Below are 24,457 nucleotides of genomic sequence, written 5' to 3'. Positions count from 1 at the left end.
GCTTCCTTTTGGTGACTTCACAATATTACACATTCAAATACATTTTCAAAATCTTCATGAAAATTAGCATGAATCTGAAGGCGTGCTGCTTTAATTGCCTAAATTCTGAAATTTCGACATTGAAGATCAAGGTTATTCAAGTAACAAGGTCATATTTCTATTGTTAATATTAAACTTTGTTGTATACAAGTTCGAAGACCACACCTTAATGAATATTTTTTGGCCTAGGTTACAGGGTGGATAAAAACTATATGCATCCACCATCATCTACTAATGCTTGGATATAAAAAATACACAGTCCATTCCATGAACCATTTTTAATTAATAATCTGTTTAAAATAAATTAAGAAACAAAGCAAGTTAAACTGCTCAAAGAACTTTTTTATTACATAATGATATCTAATACATGTACATAAATAGTTATATATAAATATAAATGTATTGATAAATAGCCGTCCATAAATTGAAAGCACTATAATTTATATCACAGTTTATCGTACAATGTCACAAGAAAAAGTTGTTAGTAGATAGATATCAGCTGTCCTCTAGTTTCATCAGCATATTGTCAATCTCCCTGGAAAATAAAATATAAATGAAAATAATAAACAATAGCATGTGAAACCAACATGATTTTAACATATCATCAGAAGATCTACAAATCACTTTTTCTAATAACTGAAAACCTTGATATACTTCTAATAACTGAAAACCTTGATATACACATATCACTTCAAGGCATTGTTAACAGCCAGCGCACTTTCATGTAAAAACTCATGTAACACTACTTCCACATATATCTATTTATGGGAAGACAAAAAGAAAACCTTTAAAACAGCACGCCCCTAGTTTAATGTTCATTTTTAAGAAATATTTCAACAAGTGTCTGCTTTATAGAGTAAAAATATTGCCAAGGGTATATCTTAATCTAGCCTATGGTACTAGTAATCAAAGAAGTGCAAGTTTGACAATGTGTACAATTTACATCATGTCAATCCAGGCCCCGACATTTCCTTCAAACAGCAGAGACCTTGACACTGGGACTAACAAAGCCATTGTAGAGTCCCATACCTGTGGCGATAATCAGATTGTAATTTACTCCATGATTTTGGCTTGTGACTTCCAAATTATTATGCTTTTGCTTCTTTACCTATATAATGTTACTTCCAATATTGGACATTTAGCAGTCTCTGACTTCCAAAGTTTGGAACTTAATGGAAGCCCCGTTAATCTAAGTACTTACTGTAGTTGTTGTTCATATTGAGATCTTTGTCTTCGTAACATCTGCAGTAAATTATCCTCACTAAAATCTTCATCAGATTCATAGGGGACCTCTGAAAATGTTGATAAAATTATTTTAAAATTAGGGTAGGATGCCAATCTCAAACAAGAACATTATATTATGCATGGGGTGAAATAAATAGGTTTACCAAGGTGGAGCCTCAAAAAATGTTATATCATGGTATTCACAACAGCTGTCTGTAGGACACTGTCCTCAACTATTCTTAATTCTTGATAGTGAAATGTAATGTAAATGTAAAATTTTCTATGTTCAAAAAGGAACCATAATTCTGTCAAAGCCCAAGCTAGAATTATGGGCATTGGACATGGACTTATCATAACCTCAAATAAGTGTGTGAAGTTTCAACCCTTTGCCTTCAGTAGTTTTAATGATACCAACTTTCATGCAAAAACTTAACTAAAGTATGACATCTGCCCATGGCGTCTGGGTAAGTACAAAGATCCTCAAATTTTTCGAATAGTCAAGTTAAAAGTGTATCACCTTGATCTTGAATTTCATAAAGCATTTTCTTCTGTTTTAGTAAAATAGGATTTAATATTTTTGTTACACTTATTTAAACACATATATCTTTATTTTTCAATCAGTTTCTGGGTATATAAGACGGATACAACCTAATACTTCTTTACCTAATGACAGTAAGCTTTTCATAATGGGAAAACTAAAAAAAAATATTTTAAGACACATAACACTTAAGTGACAGTGTTTGATTGATCGGATTTTACGTCACACCAACGCAGTATAGGTCATATGGTGACATTCCAGCTTTACTGGTGGAGGGAAACATCAGGTGCCCTTCTGTGCATTATGTCAAGCACGAAAGGGCACCTGAGTAGAACCACCAAAGTTCCATAAGCTAGCTTGATATAGTGACATAATAAATCTCTTGATTTATTTTGTCCTAGTATTATCAAAGGTTAAAGCAGGTTACATTGGAGGACCAACAAACTTTTGTAACAAAGATAGAAACTCTCATGTATGAAATACAAACTCATAGCACTGATGGGCGTATTTGGTTACTGAATTGAAAATTTGATTACACTCATAAAGATTTATTTTGATTTGTTACATTAATCATTATATACTTACCATTGTGCTCAAGCTTATTATTATTACACTGATCATGTGACTGGTCATGTGATGGTGGTTTATGTTTCCATGGCAACTTATCAACAGAAGCTGATGGTGGCAGACTATCTACGCTTGATAACACTGTACTGGTGGATGTACTGAATAAATGCTCTTTAACAACCTGTAACAGTTTTAATAAGTATTTAGTAAGTCTGAGAAACAAACAGCATAAGTAATATTATTATGTGGCAGCTTGTATGATATTCAGCTATTTTGTTTTATATACTTTGTCCGGAATTAAGGATATTTCGGGTTTTTTCAAGCAAAAACGGGGGTAAAACAAGCTTTTATAGTTACAGCTTTGAGAACAAGAGCCATGTCAACATGGCCATCCCTCCCCAAATGTGTTTGCTCATTGGAAGAATGTATATGTAGTAGAGGAGAATAATTCCATTTTAAGAGGTCTTTTGGTAATAAAAACTGATGGCTGAAGTGATTACAGATTTGAAACCTATGTGAATACTGATGGCTGAAAATAAGGGCAATAACTGAAAAATGCAGGGTATGTTATCATTCTTGTGTGCTGCACTCCTCCTCAATGAGATCTATCCACCTTTGAAGTTTCAAGTTGATATCTCAAGGGCTTTTATAGTTATGCTCTGGACAAAAATTAAGCATGAAAAATAACAAAGGGCAATAACTGAAAAAATGTACAGGGTAGAGTTATCATTCTTGTGTGTTGTACTCCTCTTCAATCAGATCTATCCACCTATGAAGTTTCATGTTGATATCTCAAAGGCTTTTTAGTAATGCTCTGGACAATAATGAAGCATGAAAAATAACAAAGGGCAATAACTCAAAAATAACGAAGGGTAGAGTTATCATTTTTGTGCACTGTACACCTCCTGAGTGAGATCTATCCACCTATGAAGTTTCATGTTGATATCTCAAAGGCTTTTTTGTTATGCTCACGACAAAAATTAAATTTGAAATAGAACAAGAGCCACCGCCGGGCGGGGGCAACGCTCGACTTTTTACTTTTTCTAAACGCAAACATAGAAAGGTTTGAACATATATTGATGTTTCCTTTTTATAAATTTAGTTGGTCTGTCTTGTCACATTAGTTTTGTTTATATATTTTGTATATATATGAATAGAAACATTAAGCATATTTCTAAAAATAGCAACAGTACGCAATTTCTAAAAATAGCAACAATGACGCAATTTCTAAAAATAGCAACAATGACGCAATTTCTAAAAATAGAAAAAATGACGCAATTTCTAAAAATATAAAAAAAATGACGCAATTTCTAAAAATAGAAACAATGACGCAATTTCTAAAAATAGAAAAAAAATGACGCAATTTCTAAAAATAGCAACAATGACGCAATTTCTAAAAATAGAAAAAAATGAAGCAACTACTAAAAATAGCAACAATGACGCAATTTCTAAAAATAGAAAAAAATGACGCAATTTCTAAAAATAGAAAAAAATGACGCAATTACTAAAAATAGCAACAATGACGCAATTTCTAAAAATAGAAAAAATGACGCAATTTCTAAAAATAGCAACAATGACGCAATTTCTAAAAATAGAAAAAAATGACGCAATTACTAAAAATAGCAACAATGATGCAATTTCTAAAAATAGAAAAAATGACGCAATTTCTAAAAATAGCAACAATGACGCAATTTCTAAAAATAGAAAAAATGACGCAATTTCTAAAAATAGGAAAAAATGACGTAAATTCTAAAAATAGCAACAATGACGCAATTTCTAAAAATGACGCAATTTCTAAAAATAGGAAAAAATGACGCAAATTCTAAAAATAGCAAAAATGACGCAATTTCTAAAAATAGAAAAACATGACGCAATTTCTAAAAATAGAAAAAATGACGCAATTTCTAAAAATAGAAAAACATGACGCAATTTCTAAAAAATAGAAAAAAATGAAGCAATTTCTAAAAATAGAAAAAAATGACGCAATTTCTAAAAATAGAAAAACATGACGCAATTTCTAAAAATAGAAAAACATGACGCAATTTCTAAAAATAGAAAAAAAATGACGCAATTTCTAAAAAAAGAAACAATGACGCAATTTCTAAAAATAGAAAAAAAAATGACGCAATTTCTAAAAATAGAAACAATGACGCAATTTCTAAAAATAGAAACAATGACGCAATTTCTAAAAATAGAACAAAAATGACGAAATTTCTAAAAATAGAAAAAAATGACGCAATTTCTAAAAATAGCAACAATGACGCAATTTCTAAAAATAGAAAAAAAATGACGCAAATTCTAAAAATAGCAACAATGACGCAATTTTCTAAAAATAGAAAAAAATGACGCAATTTCTAAAAATACAAAAACATGACGCAATTATATACATGTATATATATGTATATATATATATATATATATATATATATATATATATATATATATTTGATATATATATATATCTATATATGTATATATATATATATATACATGCATATATATATATATATTTATATATATATATATACCTGCATATATGTATATATATACACACACACACATTTATATATATATTTATATATAATACATATAACCTTCAAGGTCAAGGTCATTAAAGAGCCCAAGCAAATTTGGGTTTGATAAACAACAAGGTCTGGTCCTTAAGAATGTTCTGTTATAATATGAAGTTTATCCCTTCAAAAATAGCAAAGTTACAGTCAGTTACTGCCAAAACAATGAAAATTTCAATAATTTGACCTTCAAAGGCAATGTCATTAATGAGTGAAGGTCAAGGTCTTTCGGTATATTTTTAACAGTTATCTTTGAAGATTATTATGTTCAAGTTTGAAGACAATCCATTCAAAAATAACAAAGTTACAGCCAATAATAGCCAAAAAAATGAAAATTTCAATAATTTGACCTTCAAAGTCAAGGTCATTGATGAGTGAATGTCAAGGTCTGACTGGTTATTTTTAAGGGATATCCTTGAAGATTATTATGTTCAAGTTTGAAGACAATCCATTCAAAAATAACAAAGTAACAGCCAATAACAGCATGAACAAGCAAAAATTGGACATTTAACCTTGAAGGTCAAGGTCATTTATGGATGAAGGTCAAGGTTAGTGTGGTCTACTGAAAGGTCTTGTCCAAAGGGTTGTTGTGGCCAAGTATGAAGACAATACACCAAGAAATAAAAAAGTTATGATCCAGGTACAAGTTTTCGGACGGCAACGGCAACGGAGACGGCAACGGCAACGGCAACGCCGACCTGACTATAACGATACCTCTACTTTTTTTTCAAAAAAAAAAAAAGTCGAGCTAACAAAGGGCAATAACTAAAAAATTATGCAAGGTAGAGTTATCATTCTTATGCACTGCACTCCTCAATATGATCTATCCACCTGTGAAGTTTCAAGTTGATACCTCAAATACTTTTTGAAGACAAAAAGTATGAAAAATAACAAAGGGCAAAAACTCAAAAATTATAAAGGGAAGAGTTATCATTCTTGTGCACAGCTTTCCTTCCCAATAAGATCTATCCACTTATGAAGTTTCATGTTGACATCTCAAAGACTTTTTGAGTTATGCTCTACTCAGGTGAAAAATTAAGTATGAAAAATAACAAAGGGAAATAACTCAAAAATTATGAAGGGTAGAGTTATCATTCTTGTGCACTGCAAACCTCCTGAGTGAGATCTATCCACCTATGAAGTTTCATGTTGATATCTCAAAGGCTTTTTGAGTTATGCTCTGGACAAAAATTTAGTTTAAAAAATTACAAAGGGCAATAACTCAAAAATTATGCAAGGTAGAGTTATCATTTTTGTGCACTGCACTCCTCCTCAATATGATCTATCCACCTATGAAGTTTCAAATTGATACCTCAAATACTTTTTGAGATATGCTCCGGACAAAAATGTCGGAAGGACGGAAGGAAGGACGGATGAACGAACGGAAGGAAGGACGGACGGAGACTATTTCTGTATACCCCGCCGCCTTTCAGCGAGGGATAATAAGCACAACAGATTGACTAATCTATTGTGAAAGGTAGTGCTCAGTGAAGCTATAATGGTAAAAGTTTGTTTGCATCAGGGGATAAGCTTGGAAAATTCTACATCTGCTGAGTTCCGGATAACGTCTATTGTAAAAATATTCCCATATTGTACAGAATTGGTAATTACAAATTCATTCCACACTTGTTACATATTGCTTTTCATCATTGTTGACAAGGCTATATTATTTAACAACAGGTAAAGAGAATCTTATTAAGTCACTGTCAGCTTATTAAACACTGAATAGATCTCTCCAGAGAAAATTTAACTTTAAATAACTAACACCAAGCAATTAAGTGAAACTAGAACTCCACGAGTCGAATGTTAATCTGACTTATAGTGACCGAGTTATGCTCCAGACAAACCTATGGGGACACGGCTGACACTGACATCAACACTGCCGACAAAAGTAACCCTGATATGGGCCTTTTTCAAGGTGACACAAAAACCAACTATTTTATGTACATCTTCTCTTTTCATTCAGGAAAAAAGATGGAAAGCTAGATCAATACATCTTCGCATTACAAATAACTTAAAGATCATAAGACAAAAAGCAGACTTACCTGCCCTATTGTTTCGCTTACACCTCTCCTCTTGTTTTTAGGACTACTTGAATGTTTAGGTTTTAAAACTTTTTCTTTCTTATCCTTCACTTCTACATGTCCCTCATCCCTCTTGGGATGTTCTTCTACTAAATGCTTTGAGTTTGTTTGCGAACACTCACTATCTGGACTAGATTTTTTACCATCTTTTACTGCTTTTCCTTGTCTATCTGATTTTTGACTCCCTTTGTCATTTTCTTTATCAGGTCTTGGTGATGCCTGACCATCAGAATTTTCAGCTCCAATGTCTTTAACCATATTTTCTATTTCTTGAATACTCCTCAGACCTGGCTGCCAGTCAGGATTCCCTTCATGCTCATTGACATGGTCTGTTTCACGTCCGGCCTTTTCAATATCAGGTTTTTCAGCTTCTAAATACTGTTTATATGCACTCATTTTATCATTTTCTTCTTTTTCGCTGGAAGATGCATTATCTCTAGTATCTAAATTATCTCTAAAGTTATTTTTAGACCCACTGCTTGTTCCCTGTGGGCTGGTTCCTTGGATTTGACCCCTATGAGGACAGGGTAAAAGGTCACACATAAGGTGAAGATGGGGATCTACTTCCTCAACAGGTTCAGTTATGGGTCGGGGAGGGTGTAGGCTGGGACTGGCAATTTGAGGTTCATGAAATCTCCCCCTATCTCCTGGCTGTGAAGACTGTAAATAAATTAAAACCAAATCTGAAAATATTTGTCAATTTCTCTAGACTTGTCACTTATTAACTTTGTTGAATGTTTAGCTGCATAGTTTAACACTACATAAAAAGCGGAAACTGCAGATTTGATGAACATAAAAAAAGAGTGACTTTATATTGGTTTGTTTATGGTTAGTGATAACATTTGTAATCGTAAATGTTCCATTTTACTTAATCTAAGTCATGAAATACATAATCATTTTACAAAACAAGTTTTGTTAAAATATCAAAATAATCAACACATACTCTTTATAATATTTTAGTACAATTTGAGACTTTTATGCATAATACAATGGGGAAAAAAAGAAGAAAAACATCTGCTGACAATAAAATTAATATCCTGAAAATTTATCATACATGTATGCTAATACATGATGTATATATTATCATAATAATGTATTGTGAAAAATCCATACAAAACTACTATAAGAAAACATACTGGGTTTTACAAAACATTTAATTTCTCATATAATCAATACACTTCTAGTTTTTTAAAAATAAGCCTCATCATTATTGAGAAAATTATCTATAGCAAGACATACTTGTTCCCGGTGCTGAACTGCTGGAGCTGGAGTAAATTGTGAATGAGCCGGAGCCCGGCCAGACAATCTTTGTTTAAATTCTTTTAATTTTTCATCTATTTTTTTCTGCAAATAAAACCAATGTACATGTACATTATTAATAGTAGGAATTAACAATATCATTCTGTCAAAATAGAGAAAATGTAATGGCATTATTTCCTAATCCTTTCCACACTGACTATCTTAAATGAACTTGTCTCTCTTTCTAAATATATCAAGAGTTCAAGACAGGTGTCTGCTAATTATCACAATTAAATCAGTGCATGCAATGTACCATAAATTAACTAATTAGTAAATACTCTTTGTTCCAACAAATTACTTTTTAAAACAAAATTTAGAATTCAAGTTTACCTGTTGCTCTGTTTTATTGATAAAGTCAAACTGTGGAGTATGTTGTGGTGTTGACTGTTGTGCTAGTTCCATCCGACGCCTTAACCTCCATTGATGTAAAGGATCATCTACAGTTGGGGGTCTCTGACCTGGCATTGAAGGCTGGTACCCTGCATTATCAGATTGGGGTCTCTGACCAAATAGTGGGGGATTGGCATATTTTTGTTGTTCAGTTTTACTGTCTGAAAATGGGTGACAATTGGCAATGATGAATCATGCACATATATTGTATATATAAGATATTGTATGACTGTAAGTTTAATACTGAATTTATTGTACAAGTTGAATGAAAGTTCAATAATTCAGTATAAATGAACTTACACAAACTTAATACTTTTTTAATCACATACCAAACATAAAGACTGTTTGAAGTGAAAAAAAAACATTTTTCATGGACACACCTATAGTTTTGTATAACATTAACATTTAGTGCGTCTATGTTTGTATAATGCAAATGAGGTCACATCAAAATATATGCACTCACAACTCAAGATCTCTTTAAAATTACCATAGACAAAAGAAAATCAAATTTTCAAAACAATTAAAATCTTTGGAAAAACTGGTATAAAAATTTCAAACCTAGATAATTGGCAAATTTGGGTCTGTATGTATATTCCTCTAGACTAGACATGTCACTCGTATTGCTGCCTAGTCCTTCAGTAGATACAGCAGGGTCCGTGGATAACACAGTACTGGAACTGGAAACAAAATTCTAATTCAGTTAATATGTATTTAAGCATATCTTATCTAGAAATTGATGTTATCTCTTCATGATTGCGTTATGATTTATATAAAGATATTAAGACACACACTTTTTTATTTGAAATATTCTCGACATGTGATATGACAATGGGATATTTTTTCCCCTCTAATATTCTGTTGACAGTTTTTTTTATTAAATCTATGGGAATAAGCAAGTACTTTATTCAACACATCCATAAATTATGTTTAACCATGAGCTGAAAATTAAGAGCAGTCTGTCCAGATTCTATTTTTAATGCTAATTACAAGAATCTTATTACAAATTCAACTGAGAACAGGCAGATTCAATGTTAAATAGTTTATTATACAAATACAGCAGTGCAAATCTTAACCCTAAGTAAAACAAACATTATATCTGAATGCTGTTTATGTTGCATGCATTCAATAGACTTGCTCTGGTAGCCAGAATATTTTGGTTTTTTCCCCAGCTAAACAGGAGGTACAAACAAGCTTAGGGAAAAAACCATATTATTAAGCAGAAGTATTTCAAGAAAAATTAATCTTGAGAAAAATATACTAATATTTTAAGAAAAGTAAAAATATTCACAATTCATGATATATCCAATTATTGACTCATTTTGCAGTATTTATCACCATATTTCTACAGTGTTACTAATATTATGACTTATTTTTAGTAATTTTTCATAGAGCTTAAAGTTTGCAATGTGAAAATTTTTTTCTTTGTTAACCTGGCAGTATTTTACTTTTTAATACATTTTAAATTTTTTCCATAAAAATAAGCATGAATCTGAAGGCAGGCTGCTTTAAAGAAAAATAACATAACAATTACATAACCAACCTTCTCTCCAGTAGTTTTTCTGCTCTCTCTTGGAGATCTATCGTTCTTTTATCACCTGGTGACTCCGGTATATGGTTTGAGAAACCCTGTAATGATTTTCTACGACTTTTGAATTAAATAAGACTTTTCATATCACTTTTTTTAGTGACTACCCTAACTAAAATAAATGCAGTATTACTTATTTCTTATAAGTTAGGCTTTATCTGATCAAGGAATGAACTAACTACACAACTTACCATGTATATCACTATTAGCCGATCAAAATCGTACTGATCGGGTATTTAATATGATACTGGTTTTAGAATTTCCAGCTATATACAGCAACAGCTACCAGGATTATAGAAAAATATTTGAATCCAAGAAGGTAGTTTTTCAGCTCATTAGCAAATCTTAAGAAAGCAAATTCGCAGATGTTGTGAAATAGGCAAAATCAGAAAAACAAAAATTTAAAATTTAGTTAATTACTGTGATAAAAAAATAGACCTGTTTCTCAGCAAGCTTCTGTAGTTGTTTATATTTTTCTAGATTGACCGTTGTCAGAGGTGTGGTAGAAGAGGGACCAGGTATTTCCTCCTCCTTCCTTTCACGTTTTCTCTCCCGCACCTCAGTAGGTGGCGCTCCGTTTGACAACCACCAGAAATCCTGAGATGACGGTTGAGATTTTCCTTCTCTCTCCTCTCGACTCATGGGGGCGCTGTTCCTGAATCTATTTATATACCTGTTGATGTGATAAATAATAAAGTTGCACTGAATACATGTATATCAATAATAAATCCATGAAACTTTACAAAGCAATTAAAATTTTGCCAATGAGTGTATTGTTGTGTTTAAAGATATTAAGGGCCAAATGCTGTATCAAATGAAATATTTTTATAAAATGTACGAGCAGTAAAATTATGTTCCTTCTTCAATCTTATAGTCGATTCTCAAAGGAGTTATACCATAGAATGCCTCTGTTATTTAACACACATGAATAGTGTACATGAACAGAATAAATTGCTCTAGAACAAAATAATATGCTGTTACTTTTATGTAGGGTTTTAACCATTCAGTAATGATTTCATGCATTAACCATCCCTTAACATTTGAGCCACGTCACGACAAAACCAACATAGTGGGTTTGCGACCAGCATGGATCCAGACCAGCCTGCACATCTGCGCAGTCTGATCAGGATCCATGCTGTCCGCTTACCAACCCTATTAAAAGTAAGAGAAACTGATAGCGAACAGCATGGATCCTGATCAGACTGCGCAGGCTGGTTTGGATCCATGCTGGTCGCAAACGCACTATGTTGGTTTTGTTGTGACGCAACTCATTTCACTTTCATTTTAAGCAGGTTAAGGGTTCGCAACAATAGCAAATTTTATCAGACTGCACAGATTTGCAGATCAGCCTGGCACTATAACTGGTGGTAGCATATAAATGTCATTATACACATTAGCATTAATAAAGTTAAAATTACCTTTGTAAAACAGATCCATCAGTTTCTGTATTAACATCTGGTTGCATGCCGCTAGGTCTACCACCTTGACCTGTATCTTTTACAGGTATTTTACTCTTAAATGGTTTCCCTGTGAACAAAAATTTTAAAAGTTTCATTTGTGCTGTAAAAAAAATTCTTATATAATCTATTAAAACAACATTTCTTCAACAGTGAACACTGGTGTAAGTCGGCATCAATAATGTCAGTACAGATCCCCTAAAATGAAGAAATCTTTTGAGTCAAAGTCTTGCTACAATAGGGCTACTACCAATAAAAACAGCATATAGAAACCTAGGGCCATTTTATTAATCATTCTAGCTTGTATGAACAAATGTATGAAAAATTTCATTTTTAGGCATTTTTTTAACATTTACCAGGTTGCATCCATTTTGAAATACTATTTATTGCTATTAAACTTAAATTATTTTGTTTTATTTTTTGATAGTTTAAAATATAAAAGACTGCTGGGTTTTTATTTTGGTGGAACCATCAGACAATAGTTTGAATAGTTTGAAGGGTAATACTAAAATTTTCTATTTATTCAATTACCACAAGCTTGTTTCATTTCTGAATACTCATTGAACTATAAATGCACTCTATAAATGAAATAATATTTTTTTATCATAAATGTTCCATATAAAATCTGATCATTTCAATCATTTATGAGAAACGCATTTCACAGGAGAGCAATTTTTTGCTAAGACTTACCAGTATCTCGAGATGCAGTCACTCCAGTACCCTGAGATGCTGATCCAGGCATTCTTCTCCGCTCCTGCAGCGAGGCTTTATCCATGTTTGGATCAGAGTTAGGCTTCGTTCCAATCAAGTTGTCTATACGACACAGATATTCATGAAGCTGAAACTGACTGTCATCTTCATAGCCATTCAAGCTGAAAGTAAATTAATTAATCAATTATGCTGATTTTTTTGCTCACTTTTAGAGATAAACTAACACTCAGACCTCCATGAATTTCCTATAAAGATGTCCAGCCAATAGCTACTTGATGTAATTTCATTTACATACTATTCTTCAAGAATAATTACTAATTACCTTCTTTTTATAGGCAAGATTGCTGCATGTGGTGCTTACGCTAGTCTGTTAAGGAACAACGCCTGTCAATAATCTTCTTTTTTCAAATATTCTAAATTAAAAAGGGACACAACTTGTAAAAAATAATGCTTCCTGGATTATACCCCTTGGCTTAAAGCGGCAACTTGTCTAAGCAAGTAGTCCAAGTCTGGTGCTGATCTACATGTAAGCAACAATTATAACAGCTCGACGTTTTCTTCCAAACAGAAAAGCTAAAAATGACCCATGATCTCCTTTAAATGAAATTAAACCCCTGCATTGCGGCTAGAAATGTGGCTACGTACCATGGAGAATATATTTATGTTAATTAATTTGTTATATATTGGAGAAAATCACTTTTTATTTATATAGAATTACCTCACTGATGATGGCCTTTCGCTACAAGGCCATGACTCATCAAAGTTTACTTCATCGTCTGTGTCATTTGGTCTACTTGGTTTTGTTTGGTACATGTTAGTACCTCTTAAAAACATCTCATCTAATGGACTTATTTTATCGTCTTCTTCATTATTTATTTCAGCATCATCTGTGCTAGAACTTGGTTTTATAGAAATCTGAAACAAATATGAATTTGGAAATTCTAAGACTATGTTATAACTGTGACAGTTGCCCTATATTTTTCTTTTTGCAATTACATCTAGAAAATCAATTGACTTTACTCATATGTTTAAATTAGGATAACAGAAGTCGGTAAAACTAATTGATTATCAAAGAATTTGGCTGCTTGAAATAAAATACTGGTGCAGGAAGAAAAAAAATTACACAAAAATTTGAATAGAAATACATGACTGTAAAAGTGTAATATGCTAAAAAAGTCTATAAAATTTAAACTTTTTTCTTTCTGAATGTTGCATGGTTCATTAGGAATTGAGATTCATATCTAGAACATACATGTAGTTTAACTTTAACATATTGACATTATACATTATATAAGCAATACAACTCACAGATTTTTCAGTTTTATTTAATGCCCTCTCTGGAGATGGATGGTAATATGCCTTTGGTAAAGGGTCCACAGCAAATGGGTTTCTGGAAAAAAAATTGAATAGTGCTCTTAGTGTTCAATAAAAATCTTGAAAATACAAGCTGTCCCAAAAGTTGGTGACAAAAGTTATTGGTGGTTCATTTTTTACACCAGCAATTAACAAATGTCACAGGGTGAGAAAAATGTGCAGCCTATCCAAGCATGAACTTGGGACCGACCGAATTCTCTTCAACAACTCTACTGACTGAGCTATCTGGCCGCTTACACATCTTGATCTTCTCCCCTAGTAAACAGTTCTGAGCGGCGACAGTGAGTCACATACTCCCCCGCTATATTGATATTGTTCCTGAATTTCTCAGGGTTACAGAGCAATGCTTATTAAACTCTGAGCTATATGCAGTCACGCATACAGGACGTTTCGGCCCCAAACCAAATCGGCCCCTTTGCAAAAATCGGCCCTAGACGTTTCGGCCCTTTTCCGCGAGACGTTTCGGCCCTTTTTTTTTTTTTACAGTTTTACAGTTAAGTATAAAAGGAATTTTTATACTTAAAATCGTTAAAATTGTGGTATATTGATTGATGGCACACAAACAAGTATGACATTTTAATTTTTAATTGATAATCCATTATAGATCTATCAATAGCTATTAAGATAAATGATTTTTTCAAGGTGTAACAATAAATATACCTTAATAAAGACACTCAATATTTAATTGACAAATGCATAAACTTTTTGATTAACAAAATTAATCACAAATATACTTCAAAAATCATTATCTTTTGATTTCTTTTAATAATTTAGCTAACACTTTAGATATATGTTTTTTTCAAGGTTTAAAAAATTAGTTATTTATAGCGTATTGCTTATAAGCCGATCGTGATATCAAAGATTTTTTTAAACTTTTGATTTGATATAATTTCTTGATAATATATGCTCTGATTGCAGGCCTTGACATTAACTTTTTTATTTGGTTGTCCTGTCGGGCAAGTACTTTTGAAAATTACTTGCCCTGACCCAAAGCTTGCTTGCCCTGACCTAAACCGGTAAAGTGTTGAAAACAACCCTACATTTATGAGTAAGGTTAGAGAAAAAGGGTTGGCAATCTTTGAAAATGGGGTTATTTATTCTCTTATCATGCATGGGTTTCATTATAAGCCGTACAGGCTTATAATTTTAAGAAATTAAGACATTTTGTGACAAAATCATACTCATTTTTTCACTAAGATTGGTTGGAAATAGAAGGAAGGTTAAAAAGGGCTAAACAAGATTTTAAAATGTTTTCAGTAATTAAGTTACATGTATTTTGAAGAAAAAAAAGTTTAAAAAAATGGTTATTGTGACAAAAAAAAGTTTTGTGCATTTGATATATAAAAATCACTTAGATAATTATAGTACTTTCTTCATAAAAGAATTTTTATAAAGTTGTGGACAGAAACTTTGTGGGTTTTTTGTTTACCACGTCTTAAGTCGCGAAAATATGTGACAATCTCATTTACCGATTTTGTATTCTTTTTACTTTCTTAAATTACATCTTTTTTCCTTGTGGATATGACTCTGTAACACATTTGTAGATGAATTGTTATTATTTTCACAATTATCTACAGGAGAAACGGATATACGATAGATTTTAGATTTTAACGGCAAAAATAAACAGCCAGAAATCGTCAAATGTTTAGACGGATAAATTAAACTATAAGTTCAAGGTTGTGATTTGAACTTCAACAGGGTTTGAACACCTTTAATAAGAAGAGGTGTTGACATAATTAATAATGCTAATCAAGTTTTGACATATTCATCAGACAACCGGATAGTCTGTGTACATGTACAATTGCCCCTGCTGTGAGGTTTGTTATTTATCGTCTCCACAAATGTGATTCGTTCTAATTAAGTCTAATTAAGATTGAAATTGTAATTTGCAAGGATTATTGGTCATAATATTGGAATTAAATATGTTTACTTATGATTTTTTTCACTTGCCCTGTCGGACAAGTTCTTTTGAAATTCACTTGCCCTGACCAAACTTTTGGTTGTCCCGGACAGTCGGACAACCGTTAATGTCGAGCCCTGGATTGAAAATCTATCACTTTTATTGTATTTAACTGTTTGTTTTTTATATAAAAAATGTTTGTTTACATAGTATTGTTTGTTTTTTCTAATAATTTTTTATCTGTTATTCGTTGTATTGAATACAACTTTGCTAAAAGTCGTCACTTACTATTAAATTAATAGTTGTTGATAATAAATGTTTGTATTGTTCTGTGTCTTGCTTTTTAATCGTTCAAGTTTGAAAAAAAAAATCTTGATAACAAGCAGATAAAATATGTTTTAATGTTTGTGTTGTATGTTTTGTTTAATAAAGTTTATGTTCTGTTCTGTTTGTTTTGATTACTACTATATTTTAGCCTCATTCAATTAAATAATTGAATTTATCAATTAATTCTCTCATTCCTTTTATTCTTTCAATTGAATTATTCAATTAATTCTCTCATTCCTATTATTCTTTCATTAATTTATATGTACTTTAAATTCTGGTATAAAACACGATAAGGTAAGACGTATTCTTAACTAAATATGGGGCCGATTTGGTAAAGGGCCGAAACGTCTGGGGCCGAAACGTCTTGGGTAATTTGGGGCCGATACGTCTTGGGGCCGAAATGCCTCGAAATCTGCAGTCACAGTCCCCCATTGGGCAGAAAATGTCACAGGGTGAGAAAACTGTGTAAGCCTGACCGCAACTGGGGGCCCCAGCAGACAGTTATCCATATTTGTCACTAAAAAGCGTCCCGAAGAAATTTAGCGTCCCGAAGCGTCCTGAAGCGTCCCGAAGCATTATTGTTAATTTAAACAGTCAGAAGGGTTATATTTATTGTAAATAATGTATATTATTATGTATTGAGTTATTTATGGTAGAAAAAAATAATCTTACTTATCATTTTTTTATTTATATAAAAAAAACTAATATACCTTCGACTCAAGTTCACTTGCTCAAAAACCACCGTATACCGACAAAGCGTCCGGAAGGTTTAATGTTTATCTGAACCAAAATTATTTTGAAATACTTCGTAATTTTAGTTAATGACATAGTAATGTAAGTAACAATAGCGAGAAAAATGTTTTCCATACATAAAATCATCTTTATAGCGCCCGAAATCGTACATCTATCCACGCATAGTTCAAGTTGCTAACTGACTAACATAGCGTCCCGAAACGTATTCATGGTTTCTATTTTTATCTAAGCAAAGATAAATCGTAATTAAGTTCTTTTATGATACGTGTAAGTGACATTAAAAAGGAAATAAACATTTCATCCACAAAATATTATTTTACAGCACGAAAACTGACGTTTCCCATGGTGCGCTAACAAAGCGTCCCGAAGAATTTAGCGTCCCGAAATGTCAAGAAGCGTCCCGAAGCATTAATCTTAATTTAAACAGTCAGAATGGTTATATTTATTGTAAATAATGTATATTATTATGTATTGAGGTATTTATAGTAGAAAAAAATAATCTTACTTATCATTTTTTTCTATTTATATAAAAAAACAAACATACCTTCGACTCAAGTTCACTTGCTCAAAAACCACCGTATACCGACAAAGCGTCCGGAAGGTTTAATGTTTATCTGAACCAAAATTATTTTGAAATACTTCGTAATTTTAGTTAATGAAATAGTAATGTAAGTAACAATAGCGAGAAAAATGTTTTCCATACATAAAATCATCTTTATAGCGCCCGAAATCGTACATCTATCCACGCATAGTTCAAGTTGCTAACTGACTAACATAGCGTCCCGAAACGTATTCATGGTTTTTATTTTTATCTAAGCAAAGATAAATCGTAATTAAGTTCTTTTATGATACGTGTAAGTGACATTAAAAAGGAAATAAACATTTCATCCACAAAATATTATTTTACAGCGCGAAAACTGACGTTTCCCATGGTGCGCTAACAAAGCGTCCCGAAGAATTTAGCGTCCCGAAATGTCATGAAGCGTCCCGAAGCATTAATCTTAATTTAAACAGTCAGAATGGTTATATTTATTGTAAATAATGTATATTATTATGTATTGAGGTATTTATGGTAGAAAAAAAATAATCTTACTTATCATTTTTTCTATTTATATAAAAAAACATTCATACCTTAGACTCAAGTTCACTTGCTAAAAAACCACCGTATACCGACAAAGCGTCCGGAAGGTTTAATGTTTATCTGAACCAAAATTATTTTGAAATACTTCGTAATTTTGGTTAATGAAATAGTAATGTAAGTAACAATAGCGAGAAAAATGTTTTCCATACATAAAATTATCTTTATAGCGCCCGAAACCGTACGTCTATCCACGCATAGTTCAAGTTGCTAACTGACTAACATAGCGTCCCAAACGTCTTCATGGTATTTTTTTATCTAAGCAAAGATAAATCGTGTTTTTTTTGTTTTATGTTATGTGTCAGTGACATAAAGAAGGAAGTAGATACTACTGTTGACTTTGAAACAAAATCGACAGAAATTCGCGAAAAATATGAGGAAACCGTTGGCACGTATCTTTCCGATAAACTTATTCCGACCTTAAAAGAATATATTTATGAACCAAGGAAATCAAACAATGTCCCTATCAATTGGAAAAACAATAATTGCGAATCTATGAATCACGTACTTAAACTAAATCAAAATTGGACTCCACAAAAAATGCCAAATTTGATAGAAAAATTACATTCGGAAATTAAGTTACAAGAGGCATTAATTAAAGGCGCACTTTACGGTCACGGGGACTACGAACTGGCGCCGTGCGCCTCTTCTTTAAGAATTTCATTAGCAGCCTGGCAATCCAAAACAGAAGAGCAGAAAACTCACTTATTAGAGAAATTTATAAAATTTGGTGGTAAAAAAAAAACAATTCCGTACATAAAATCTTCAGACTCTAATTTGATCATACCAAAAACAGGTGCTACCGCCAAAAAGCCAGGTCAAAAGAAGCGAATAAGAAACGCTAAGACACATTCGGTCAAGAGAGTGCGTACGCAGTGAAGAATTGATACAGACCCGTAGGTTTGGCACAAATAAAAATAAGTATTAAAAGAAAATAAATAATTAAAATAGAGTTAAATTATCCTCATCAGCGGTGTGCTTATGTCGTTGCTTTAGCATTGATACAGACCGGTAAGGTTTGGCACTGGATGATGGGGCGAAACAATTAAAAAACTTTATAACATTTTAACTATTAGGCTATTATATATAAATTTTAACTATTTTGCTATTAAATATAAATTTTAGGACTATATAATAACTAAATAAATTAACTGTATATTCATTAAATTACAAGTGGGTCAATAAATTGATAAAAGTCTAATTCTTAAAAGTAAATTAACAAAAAAAAAAAAAAAGGGCCATGTAAGAGTTCCTCCACGTGGTGTGGCCTGGATACAGATGAGCATATGAAAACATATATTAAACATCTGTAACTGAACGCTCTTAAAACGATTATATTAACTGCGAGTCAGTAAATATAATCTCCTATGCTGGACGCTAACTTTCTTCCGGGCGCTTTGTTAGAGCGACATGAAATTACACGGGTAAACGTCAGTTATATAAATAGAAAAAAAAAGATAAGTAAGATTATTTTTTCTACCACAAATACCTTAATACATAATAATATACATTATTAACAATAAATATAACCCTTCTGACTGTTTAAATTAACAATAATGCTTCGGGACGCTTCATGACATTTTGGGACGCTAAATTTCTTCGGGACGCTTTGTTAGCGCACCATGGGAAACGTCAGTTTTCGCGCTGTATAATAATATTTTGTGGATGAAATGTTTATTTCCTTCTTTATGTCACTTACACATTTCGTAAAAGAAATTAATTGCGATTTTATCTTTGCTTAGATAAAAAATAAAAACCATGATTACGTTTCGGGACGCTATGTTAGTCAGTTAGCAACTTGAACTATGCGTGGATAGATGTACGATTTCGGGCGCTATTAAGATAATTTTATGTATGGAAAACATTTTTCTTATTATTTTTACTTACATAACTATTTCATTAACTAAAATTACGAAGTATTTCAAAATAATTTTGGTTTAGATAAACATTAAACCTTCCGGACGCTTTGTCGGTATACGGTGGTTTTTTGAGCAAGTGAACTGGAGTCGAAGGTATGTTAGTTTTTTTATATAAATCGAAAAAAATGATAAGTAAGATTATTTTTTTCTACCACAAATACCTCAATACATAATAATATACATTATTTACAATAAATATAACCATTCTGACTGTTTAAATAAAGATTAATGCTTCGGGACGCTTCATGACATTTCGGGACGCTAAATTCTTCGGGACGCTTTGTTAGCGCACCATGGGAAAAATCAGTTTTCGCGCTGTAAAATAATATTTTGTGGATGAAATGTTTATTCCCTTTTAATGTCACTTACACGTATCATAAAAGAACTTAATTACGATTTATCTTTGCTTAGATAAAAATAAAAACCATGATTACGTTTCGGGACGCTATGTTAGTCAGTTAGCAACTTGAACTATGCGTGGATAGATGTACGATTTCGGGCGCTATAAAGATAATTTTATGTATGGAAAACATTTTTCTCGCTATTGTTACTTACATTACTATTTCATTAACCAAAATTACGAAGTATTTCAAAATAATTTTGGTTCAGATAAACATTAAACCTTCCGGACGCTTTGTCGGTATACGGTGGTTTTTGAGCAAGTGAACTTGAGCCGAAGGTATGTTTGTTTTTTATATAAATAGAAAAAAATGATAAGTAAGATTATTATTTTTTCTACCATAAATACCTCAATACATAATAATATACATTATTTACAATAAATATAACCCTTCTGACTGTTTAAATTAAGATTAATGCTTCGGGACGCTTCATGACATTTCGGGACGCTAAATTCTTCGGGACGCTTTGTTAGCGCACCATGGGAAACGTCAGTTTTCGTGCTGTAAAATAATATTTTGTGGATGAAATGTTTATTTCCTTCTTTATGTCACTTACACATTTCGTAAAAGAAATTAGTTACGATTTATATTTGCTTAGATAAAAATTAAAACCATGATTACGTTTCGGGACGCTATGTTAGTCAGTTAGCAACTTGAACTATGCGTGGATAGATGTACGATTTCGGGCGCTATTAAGATAATTTTATGTATGGAAAACATTTTTCTTATTATTTTTACTTACATAACTATTTCATTAACTAAAATTACGAAGTATTTCAAAATAATTTTGGTTTAGATAAACATTAAACCTTCCGGACGCTTTGTCGGTATACGGTGGTTTTTGAGCAAGTGAACTGGAGTCGAAGGTATGTTAGTTTTTTTATATAAATAGAAAAAAATGATAAGTAAGATTATTTTTTTCTACCACAAATACCTCAATACATTATAATATACATTATTTACAATAAATATAACCATTCTGACTGTTTAAATAAAGATTAATGCTTCGGGACGCTTCATGACATTTCGGGACGCTAAATTCTTCGGGACGCTTTGTTAGCGCACCATGGGAAAAATCAGTTTTCGCGCTGTAAAATAATATTTTGTGGATGAAATGTTTATTCCCTTTTAATGTCACTTACACGTATCATAAAAGAACTTAATTACGATTTATCTTTGCTTAGATAAAAATAAAAACCATGATTACGTTTCGGGACGCTATGTTAGTCAGTTAGCAACTTGAACTATGCGTGGATAGATGTACGATTTCGGGCGCTATAAAGATAATTTTATGTATGGAAAACATTTTTCTCGCTATTGTTACTTACATTACTATTTCATTAACCAAAATTACGAAGTATTTCAAAATAATTTTGGTTCAGATAAACATTAAACCTTCCGGACGCTTTGTCGGTATACGGTGGTTTTTGAGCAAGTGAACTTGAGCCGAAGGTATGTTTGTTTTTTATATAAATAGAAAAAAATGATAAGTAAGATTATTTTTTTTCTACCATAAATACCTCAATACATAATAATATACATTATTTACAATAAATATAACCCTTCTGACTGTTTAAATTAAGATTAATGCTTCGGGACGCTTCATGACATTTCGGGACGCTAAATTCTCTTCGGGACGCTTTGTTAGCGCACCATGGGAAACATCAGTTTTTCGTGCTGTAAAATAATATTTTTGTGGATGAAATGTTTATTTCCTTCTTTATGTCACTTACACATTTCGTAAAAGAAATTAGTTACGATTTATATTTGCTTAGATAAAAATTAAAACATGATTACGTTTCGGGACGCTATGTTAGTCAGTTAGCAACTTGAACTATGCGTGGATAGATGTACGATTTCGGGCGCTATAAAGATAATTTTATGTATGGAAAACATTTTTCTTATTATTTTTACTTACATAACTATTTCATTAACTAAAATTACGAAGTATTTCAAATAATTTTGGTTTAGATAAACATTAAACCTTCCGGACGCTTTGTCAGTATAACGGTGGTTTTTGAGCAAGTGAACTGGAGTCGAAGGTATGTTAGTTTTTTTATATAAAATAGAAAAAATGATAAGTAAGAATATTTTTTTCTACCATAAATACCTCAGTACATAATAATATAGCTCATTTACAATAAATATAACCCTTCTGGCTGTTTAAATTAACAATAATGCTTCGGGACGCTTCGGGACGCTAAAATCCTTCGGGACGCTTTTTAGTGAGACCCGTTCTGACTTCCTGATGACACCTGTTTCAATATTAAAAAGTAATAAAAAACACAAAAACATTTAAAGGGAAACTTTCGAAATTTCCTGATAGAATTGATTTTTTCCCTTTATAAAAAATTTATGCCCATCCCTAATTTGCTTTTAGATCTGCCCATGGCATTGCCTAGTAATTAAAATAAAAACGGGGACATAAAAGGGAAATTTTTTTGGAAAAAATTAACCCCCTCAACTGTTTTTTTTACAAAAAGGGGCATCTGTTTTTAATATTAAAATAAAATCCCATAATTAAAAATGTTTTAAATTTAGATTATTTGAAATCAAAAATCTGACAAGCTGGAACATGTCAATGTTTTCAAATGTGAAAACCTTTCATTCAATGCTTACCTATTTCGCATAGTTGAACGTTTACTAGTCATACTTTCAAAATATGTTATAAGTGGTAGTTAAAAAGTTGTGCTATAAATGCGTGTACTTAATTTTTCTGTCAAAAAGTTAATTTAAAGCAACCGCTGATTTTTCTTATGCTTACTTATACGGAAAAGGCAGAGGGTGTCCGAATAGATTCGGATAAACGCCCGCACAATTACGTACTGTATTACGAGGAAACCCAAAGCGAATCGGCCCCAAAACGGCTCGACCCATTTTCGCGAGATTACCGGACTCTTTCTACAATATTCGTAACATAATATTACCTGTTTTCTTAACTTAAGGTCTTCTGCGTACCCGTTAATATACTATTACCTGCTACGTGTCTGTTATTTTGCTTAGTTTTAATTTATGTAAAATGCTTAGACTACATGTTTGTTTGTTTGCTTCTTCAACTTCAACTTCAACGGGTTTTCTCGACAAAATCCACGAAGTAGACATCGACGTCGAGGAGGTGAAGACTGTACATCGGCTTTGCTTTTGTGCATCCCTCTTTAGTTTGCTATGATGCTTTGATTATATGCTGTGTGTTAATTTTCCTTAAACCCTATATTTTTATGCTAGTTGAATCTTTGCTGTATGATTTGTATGCTTTGTTCATATTAAAACTCCTTATTCTCCCTTCCATTAGGCTGTGCATGCAACTTAATTTTAGTTAACTTTGTTTGTTACCCTGTATGTGCTTTATCTTGTTTCTTTTTTATGCTGTCTTAGTTCTATCATAAATTTTTATGTACTTTTTTTATAAGTAAGTGAATTTATTTATCTTTTTATTTATTTTTTAGGATACCTCCAATTATGTATAAATTCTAGATGTTAACTAATATCTATTACTATTTTATTATTTTTATATTTTTATTATAATTATTATTTATTTCACATTGCTACATGTATCATACCTAAATTTCTAGACTACAGTCATTTATTACTTTTAACTGTTATTACCTTTAATACAATATGTACTGTGCATGTCATCAACCTATGCCTTAATTTACCATTTTAGTGTAAAGTTCTTCTTAACCTTGATACTTTTATTTCATGCTTTAAGCTGCTACTTGTTTTATATGTTTTAACTTTCAGATCTGTTATATGTTAGTAAATATGTTTTATGCCTTTGTTATTGTCGGTAAATAGCTTATAAGCTAATGTTTGTTGTATTATGTAAACCGACTTAAAATAAAGTTTCTTGTATCTTGAATCTTGCATGACATACCGCATCAGATGAAAAACAAAAATGTTAATTAGCGGCTTATAAAGTTTTGGAAGCCAGAACTACTGTTTTCTCCTTTCTTAATGTTATAAGTCGCTTTAAGGGACAATGAGAATAGAGTAAATTTGTACACACACATCCTTATCTTAAGATGGGTAAAAAGTTTCCTAGACAACAGCTAGGCTGCAATCTGTTGTGCTAAATGGCAGCTGCTCTAACCCTATCCCAGTATCCTTAGGTGTCCCCCAAGGCTCTGTTCTAGGACCCCTCCTGTTTTTCGCCTATATAAATGACCTCCAACAAAACATAA

At 31.8% G+C, this 24,457-nt stretch overlaps 1 protein-coding gene across 2 annotated transcripts; it reads right to left on the bottom strand.

The window, feature by feature from the left end:
* Positions 1-360: 360 nt before the first annotated feature.
* LOC132759772 (uncharacterized) lies at positions 361-23,055 on the bottom strand. Of its 2 annotated transcripts, none has more exons than XM_060751630.1 (14): positions 22,896-23,055; positions 13,773-13,854; positions 13,183-13,379; positions 12,444-12,625; positions 11,715-11,823; positions 10,735-10,957; positions 10,252-10,337; positions 9,270-9,388; positions 8,652-8,872; positions 8,262-8,366; positions 6,984-7,682; positions 2,387-2,549; positions 1,241-1,331; positions 361-574 (listed from the first exon to the last, which is right to left on the bottom strand). In XM_060751630.1, the coding sequence occupies exons 1-14, from the start codon at positions 22,925-22,927 to the stop codon at positions 535-537; spliced, it is 2,349 nt and encodes a 782-aa protein (XP_060607613.1). In that variant the 5' UTR covers positions 22,928-23,055; the 3' UTR covers positions 361-534. The 2 variants fall into 2 exon arrangements, with proteins under 2 accessions (XP_060607613.1, XP_060607605.1); XM_060751622.1 differs by having other exon boundaries at positions 10,735-10,969; positions 22,896-23,051.
* Between the last annotated feature and the right edge of the window lie 1,402 nt (positions 23,056-24,457).

The sequence above is a fragment of the Ruditapes philippinarum genome, unplaced genomic scaffold (genome assembly GCF_026571515.1).
Source record: "Ruditapes philippinarum isolate M1 unplaced genomic scaffold, ASM2657151v2 ctg1465_1_1_1_1, whole genome shotgun sequence".
NCBI classification, from domain to species: domain Eukaryota; kingdom Metazoa; phylum Mollusca; class Bivalvia; order Venerida; family Veneridae; genus Ruditapes; species Ruditapes philippinarum.
Note: the sequence above shows the minus strand (reverse complement) of the source record. Positions and strands in the feature narration are given on the sequence as shown.